The sequence below is a fragment of the Capricornis sumatraensis genome, chromosome 7 (genome assembly GCF_032405125.1).
Source record: "Capricornis sumatraensis isolate serow.1 chromosome 7, serow.2, whole genome shotgun sequence".
Lineage (NCBI taxonomy): Eukaryota > Metazoa > Chordata > Mammalia > Artiodactyla > Bovidae > Capricornis > Capricornis sumatraensis.
Window position 1 is genome coordinate 28,387,829 of NC_091075.1, and position 8,114 is coordinate 28,395,942.

The 8,114-nt window shown below is 33.7% G+C and overlaps 1 protein-coding gene across 1 annotated transcript in view; it reads left to right on the forward strand.

Moving 5' to 3' along the window:
* EIF4E (eukaryotic translation initiation factor 4E) overlaps window positions 1-4,675 on the forward strand; it is a 41,243-nt gene extending 36,568 nt beyond the window's left edge. The window contains exon 7 of the mRNA XM_068975015.1: window positions 1,479-4,675. Within this exon, the coding sequence (XP_068831116.1) occupies window positions 1,479-1,593 (115 nt within the window). The 3' untranslated portion in view covers window positions 1,594-4,675. The remainder of the gene's footprint in view (window positions 1-1,478) is intronic.
* Window positions 4,676-8,114: the final 3,439 nt, after the last annotated feature.

The following is an 8,114-nucleotide window of genomic DNA, read 5'->3' on the forward strand; positions in this document are numbered from 1 at the left end:
TTGATTTTTCCAACAGTATGAATTCTGTGAACATAATTCATTTCTGTATTAAAAGGTGTGGGGATTTTCCAGGTTTCATTTTCCAGAGGGTTTCTATAAGAGAAAATTGATAATTGATTGTCATCATATTCCTGATCTTTTTGTCAGCATTGAATCTTATCGATTGTGAGGATCTCATATTTCTTTGAAAATGCATTAAAGGAATTAGATATGAATTTCTTTCCTTGGGAAGATTTTTAATTGTGTCAGTGTTAACAATTTTTGAAATCTTTATTTAAACATTTGACTTCAGTTTTTCAAGGAAGGATATTTTTCTGCCCGTTTAAGCTGCATGGCTCAGTGCTCTTGCTTTCTGGCATTTTTAGTGATTAAGTATAATTGAAGGTACATTGCATCCTAATGTCTACTTGATATTAATTGTAATTTTAGTTATCACAAAATTATTTTTAAATACCTTATTCTAGGGAAGGTACTGAAATCTTCTGGAGAATACAGTATGAGTAAATTTTCCTAGTATACTCGAGGATTCAGTTCCATGAAAATATATATATATCTTTATTTTTGTTTCATTTGGTGCTTATTTTAAAATTTTGCTATTCTCAGATACCAGATTTCTAGCCTGACCTATGATGTTCTCAGATTATATGGTGATCTGTGCCCAGTTTTACCTTGTCAGCCTTATCTCTCATATTTACTTTTCTTGCTAGCTATAGCCACTGAGCTTTATTTTTATTTCTCATCCTTCAGATGTGCTTAATTAATTCTCTTAGCATTATACTTTTGACCTCATAAATTTTAAAGGGGAGATTTCTTTGATTTCCAGGAGATTAGATCCTTCTTGTTAATGATATTGCAGCCCCTGTACTTACCCTCCTTGATACTCATCATATTTGTCCTTAAAATAGAATCACATATGATTTGAAAATATTGCAAATTGCCTTCGAAGTGTTTAATTTTTGAATGTGCTTTCTTGTCAGTAATAGATAAGGTAAATGTAATTGCAGTAACATAAAATATATACTAAAGTTTATATGTAAAATATAATTGAAGCATTTTAGATCAAAAAATTAAAATATGTACATGTAATTGATTATATACAAATTAATTTTGCATGTGATATAGCTCCACCATATGTATTTGTGATTATTTGTTTGTAAATAATCAAATACTCTATAAACTATAAATACCATAACCCCAGGGACTGTCCCTGCTTTGCTTATTATTAATTTATTGATAATTAAATTTAGCAACATTTACCACAGTACCTGGTACATAGTAGATTCTCAAATATTGGTTAAGTGATTAACCAAGATTGTAGTGGAAAGGAAGAGTATATTTTGTTAAAAGGAAAATGTGCAGTTTCTTATTTCACTCTCCAGTTTTTTTGTTTCTTTTTTTTTAATAAAGAATAGTATTGCTGGATTTGGGGTGTATGTTTGAATAAAAATTAATGGCTACTTTTCTTTTTCTTCCTATAGGAGGGTATACAAGGAAAGGTTAGGACTTCCTCCAAAGATAGTGATTGGTTATCAGTCCCATGCAGACACAGCTACTAAGAGCGGCTCCACCACTAAAAATAGGTTTGTTGTTTAAGAAGACACCTTCTGAGTATTCTCATAGGAGACTGCGTCAAGCAATCGAGATTTGGGAGCTGAACCAAAGCCTCTTCAAAAGCAGAGTGGACTGCATTTAAATTTGATTTCCATCTAAATGTTGCTAAGATATAAGAGAAGTCTCATTCGCCTTTGTCTTGTACTTCTGTGTTCATATTTTCTTTTTTTTTTTTTTTTTGGCTAGAGTGTCCATTATCTCAATCAAAGAATTACAGTACACATCATCCCCAGAATCCATAAATGTGTTCCTGGCCCACTCTGTAATAGCTTAATAGAAATAACCATTACAAACACATTTGACCCATCTACAATATTAAAAAAAAGAACTTGCATTTCTGTACCTTACAAGAGAATGATTTTGTTTACGTTCCATTGTATGCAGGAGCATATTTTGCTGGTTTGAAAGAATATGATGCATACAGTTTTCTGGCAATTTTCTTTGATTCTTTTTACAGCATTATCTGTGCTGTACTTTTGCTGATGGCTGCTAGATTTTAATTTATTTGTTTCCCTACTTGATAACATTAGTGATTCTGATTTCAGTTTTTCATTTGTTTTGCTTTAGTTTTTCTTTCTCATGTAACATTGGTGAAGGATCCAGGAATATGACACAAAGGTGGAATAAACATTAATTTTGTGCATTCTTTGGTAATTTTTTTTTAACTTAAAACTACAATGCTTTGCTACAAATTTATGCATTTCATTCAAATCAGTGATCTATGTTTGTGTGATTTCCTAAACTTAATTGTGGATTATAAAAAATGTAACATCATAATTACATTCCTAATTAGAATTAGTATGTCTGTTTTTGTATCTTTATGCTGTATTTTAACACTTTGTATTACTTAGGTTATTTTGCTTTGGTTAAAAAATTGGCTCAAGTAGAAAAGCGGTCCCATTCATATTGAGACAGTGTACAAAACTGTAAATAAAATGTGTACAGTGAATTGTCTTTTAGACAACTAGAATTGTCCTTTTATTTCTCCATCTCTGTAGAAGGAATTTGTATTTCTTATTGCAAGGCAGTCTCTATTGTGTCTTCTCTTGTAGTGTCTTCCACATGAATAGCATAAGTTTGGAGCATTAGTTTGGTTATTTTGTTTATTTTAATTTTTAATAAATTGAATAGGTAGCATCATATATATGAAATTAAATTGATGTGGCTTTTTTTTTTTTTAATAAGGCACAGTCCTTTAGGCTTAGGTAAATAATGTACTCTTAATATCTTAAAACTCATAAAAATTGGAACCTTGATGCATCACCATTTGATTGGTAGGGATAGTAGTTACAAAACTTGGTTGTTAAGATGTTCTTCTTTAAGTGTCAAAATAATAACATAGGGAAAGACTTGTAGGTGATGGGGGTGTATGCATTAAGAATTTTGTTAGTGTTGCTGTCTAAAGAGAATTGGAATAAACAGGTTATGAAGACTCATATTTTTAATGATAAACTGGTGTATGGCTTCATGTAAAATTGAAAACTTAATCTACTCTTTAAGCAAATTTGAAAACAGCTTGTTTGTAATGCATAATTGTATATTTCAGATTCGATAAAATGAAATATAACTATTGTAGACAGAAGAGTGAGCTGAACTGTAGGTAGAATAACCATTAGTTGAGAGGAAATTTTGTCTCTAGATGGTGATTATGAATTAATCATTTAAAACTGGTAAGTTTGACAAAAATCCTGTGTAAAATAAACGTGAAATTAATAATACTGATTTTATTGAAGAATTTAAAACAGTTGAAAGGGTACCACAAGCTACCATCTGAGTATTCTCAATACCACAAACACCGCTTGTTCAGTATTCTATAAATACTGTGTCTTTTATATTTATAATCTCAATATATGTACCTAACAATATCTTGTTTAAATTTGGGTGATTGGTTAAGGTGACTTATTGTCTTTTGGTATATGTAGTTTGTGAGCACTTCAAGAGCTTGCTTAAAAGTAACAGTGGTAGTATTAGTATGTTGGCAGTGGGTGGCATTGGAGGAATGTATCAGAAATCAGTGCTTTATTAATTCTAGCATGCAGTCCATTTTAAGAAGTATCAGCCTATGAGAGTCGAGAAATAATGCATTAAATGTACACAGTTCTAAATTGTTAAGAATCCTAATTTATGGCATTTTATTATCCTGCTCATTATCAGCTGAGAATCACAGTTGGTTTTAAGTCTTTTTTTCCAGTGTGTGTGGAATGATTCTGAGTGTCTTTTGGCAAATATCACTTAAATATCACAATAACTTGCAAATATTTATAACTATTAGCATCTTTTCTAAATATAAGATTAGATTGTACATGATTTTCTAATTTACTTTTTCCTTTCTGTTCAACAGGATATTATAGCTTAAATATATTTTCATAATAGATTAATAAAATAACCTTTAATGGATAATTAGTATTTCATCATAAGGATATGCCATATTTCATTTAACCAATTTAATTGTTAAAATTCTAGTTCTTCAGAAGGATTTGAGTTATACTATGAAAGAATCAAAAAGTTAAAATCCTTACTTAGTACTTACTGTATGCCAGGCAGTGTTCTAAGCACTTCACATGCACTTTAACCTGCACAATAATCCTTTGATGTAGGTGCTCTTATCCCCTTTTTACAGATGAAGAAACAGAAACAATGAGGATTTAAGTCACTTAGTATGGATTTGAGTCCTAGAAATTTTGTTCCAGAAATTCCGTAAAGCACATGAAACAGTCTCAGAGGTGTGGAGCCTACCTCATGGGCTACAGTAAATTGTACCAGATTGTAGTCAGTGTATATAGGTCAGAACATTTTAAATTTTACTTCCTTTGATAATGAAGCGCATAAGAGATAGGGAATCCCCTGAGGGTACTCTGTTCACACTCAATTAATCATTTGGCTTTTTTTCCTGAGAACATGGAAACAAAGGTACAGGAGTTTAGAGATACATAGATCAAGTGAATATTTTCATATCTGGTTTTAAGTATCTGTGTCCTGTTACCTTCTAAGATAAATGGCAAAATAAAGTGAAGCTTTCAAGTTGAGATTCTTAAATGCTGAAGTTTGCATTCAAAAGGATAATTTTAATTTACTAAGGCAGTGTGATAATGTGATGTTTTACATTTTAAAATTAAAACAAGTTAACGACAAGTCTCTGTGCTACTTTTTATCTAATTGTTGGATTGGATTGTCTTCATTTACTGAGTAGAAGGGGAAAAGACCTGAATTTTCTCACTCAAGAGTTAGACCCGGATAAATGCAAGGTTTCAGATCCAATTGACATTAAGAAACAAAACCCTAGGTAGTGCTAGCAGGTGTCTCTCTAGACCAGTATAGAAACTGAGTATCTAGAAACGTCTACAGAAATCAGATATTGCTGTGACATTGTGTGTGTGGAAGTTGCTTCAGTTGTATCTGACTGTAGCCTACCAGGCTCCTCTGTCCGTGGAATTCTCCAAGCAAGAAGACTGACTGGAAGTGGGTTGCCATGCCCTCCTCCGGGGGCCTTCCAACCCACAAATCACGCCCATGTCTCATGTCTCGCATTGGCAAGTGGGTTCTTCACCTCTAGCACAACTCGGGAAGAAGTATGTGATATATATATATATAAAGTATATTTGTGACAGGAATGTGCATTTTGGGGTTTAAACCTGCTCCTTTGTCACATACAGTTGGAGAGACACCACTCTTAGGTTGTCTTCTTCAGTAGCCAGGATCAGCTCATTTGCCCATCAGTCGCTAAAAACAGCCAGCTTGTTATCTCCACTTTTCGTCTCACAACTAATTAATTGACTTAGTGTGGAAGTTTCAGCCCCCGTCTGTAGCATCTTTCAATAATACTTTTTTATATCTTGCTTACTGTAAATTTCAAAGTAGACATGAGGTAGTCATCCTAACACCTTGGATAGTTTCATGTTTTAATATTCATGTGATTATTTTACTGCTAGAAGCAAAAAAACTGAAATGGTGTGAGATGAAATGTGCTATGCCTTTCCCAATCACAGGAACCAGATTCCATGTTTTTAATCTTTCCCCCTTTTACTTCTGAGCTTATAAATTCTTAATAGTTTTGTACAGAAGTTATGTCCCTACTTTGTCTCCAAAAAATGCATTTTGAGTACTTCAGTTTATTGTGCTGTAGATGCTGGATGTACAGAAGAAAACAAAATAGACTGGTCCCTGCTCTAAACTTTCAAAAGCAGGTATCTATTAAAAATAATTCTATATTTCCACGGTTTCTGCAAATAGCTTGTATTATTGTAATAGAACTAGAGTTTCTGTTACTAGGGATTAGTCTAGAGGTAAATATAAAACACCCTTCCAGCACTAACTTACAGCAAGTCTAAATGGATCACACTACATAGGAGGACTCGACCAAACCCTCGTGTGTAAATTATAGCTTTTGCAAGACTTCTGCTTTACATTGCTGAAATCTGTATGACTGTCCAAGTAGTTTTGTGGATGTGGCTCTTTTTCAGTTATGAAATTGTGCTTTTAAAAAGCTTCGTTGTTTTAGCATACTTTTGAATTTGTTGAAGCATTTTCAGTGTGATTGTGTCTGCTTTGATATGGTTTTGTAGATAACAGTTCTCCGTTCAGCCTTTTTTTTTTTCCAATGTTTGACCAGACATAACACATAACCTGTTTTGACTACAGAAAGGTAGTCTTTCTACAGAAGGTGACAATTTCCTACCTTCTTCAATCCTACTTTTCTTTTTCAAGGTACCACTCAAATTTCTTATATATGTCTAAGAATTTTCAGTGCATACACCAGGTATGTGTGCCTTTTTTTTGGACCCAGATCGTTCAGCATTGCTTTCTCATTTAATAATCTTGGAAAGTTCAGTTTTACATGTCATAACACATATAAAACTTTTATATTCTAGTGATTATATGAATGTATGCCTTGCTGGAGGACTGGCTTCCTTCCTTGCTTGCTTGTAATTTTTGCGTTTACAGTTTCCCAGTGTAAATTGTAGTCTTGTCTTTGCATAGTATAATTTTTTTGATATGTGCAAAAAAAGCAATTTCCTTTTGTTGTTAGTTGCTAAGTCGTGTCCAACCCTTTGCAGGTCTGGGCTGAAGCCAGCCAGGCCCCTCTGTCTGTGGGATTTCCCAGGCAAGAATACTGGAGTGGGTTGCCATTTCCTACTCCAGGGGTCTTCCAAAACCAGGGATCAAACCTGCGTCTCATGGCCAGGTAGATTCTCTACCACTAAGCGACTTGGGAATCCCTTTTTTTTAGCACTCACCAGATGGCCCTTAGTCTCTATGCATTCCAAACCCAGACTGTTCTAATGTACATAAAAGGATCATCTTCAGTGTTGTAGTTGTGTTCTGCAGAATGCCACTTAGCAAGTTTTTCAGTTTTGGTCCTCATGATATTTTTATGATCAATACTGTTTTATTTTCTTCTAATGAGCCAGTATTGTTTTAAAATAGAAGTAAAATAGTTCTCTAGATTGAACTTCTTCCAAAGGATAAGCATTAAGTTGTTAATTCTGTTTTAGGCCTATAAACATTTAAAAACCTTGAATCAGCACTGATAACAGGACTGAGTTTTGTTTTGAAGCCTCAGATTGAATTTAACTTTGCAGTTTTTTTTAATTGAGAACATTTCCCAGATTCATCTTTATATTGTTATAAAAAGTTTCTTTCAGCACTTGTTCTGATTTTAAGAATGTTTGTTTTTCATAAGTTCCCATTTCGCACATTTTTTCTCCTTTCAGAAAATCATTATTTACCTTCTCTTCATGCTTTTTTCAAGTGTTGCTATTTTGTAAGAATTCTGTCTTTAAATGTTCATATCTTCCATCTTTACTATTCTTAGGTCATGCATACTGTCACTTTGTGACAGTAGCTTCCAAATCTTTGTCCTTAGCCACGACCTTCCTCTTATGTTTCAGATCCATGTTTCTTCGTGCCTACTGAACCTCTTGTCAGGGCAGCAAACTATACCTCATAGGTCATATTTGGCACGCGTTCTGTTTTGTAATTGCTGTAAAGTTTTATTAAAACGTGGACTTGCCCGTTTGTTCACGTCTGTTGTTTTTTTTCCTCTTTGATGTGTGTTCTATAATGACAGTTGACTAGTTGTGACTAAGACAGGCATACAAAGTGTAAGGTAAGGCTATTGGGACCTTTGTAGAAGTTTGCTGATCCTTACTCTAAACGTTTTTTGGTGACAGTGTCAGTAAATCTAAATGTCTTAACCTGTTTCATTTCCTTTTCACTTCCAGCAGGCCCCTAACCCCATTCCCACCTGATGTCTGCATTAATCCAGTCAACAAAGTGTGATTTGCCTCGATATCTAGTTTTTTCCTCTCTGCTTGTCCTTGAGTCCATTGCAGTTTCTCTTGATTGTCCGTGGTATTGTCTGGCTTCTTACCTTAAAGACATGCCACTGAGCCCTGTTTTACGTTTTCCATGTCCTCAAATGCTCATTGTTTATCTGTATGTTAAGATTTCTTTTACTTTCTGAAAAGCAGCCAAGGTAACCAGAGGTCTGTAACTGGGACATA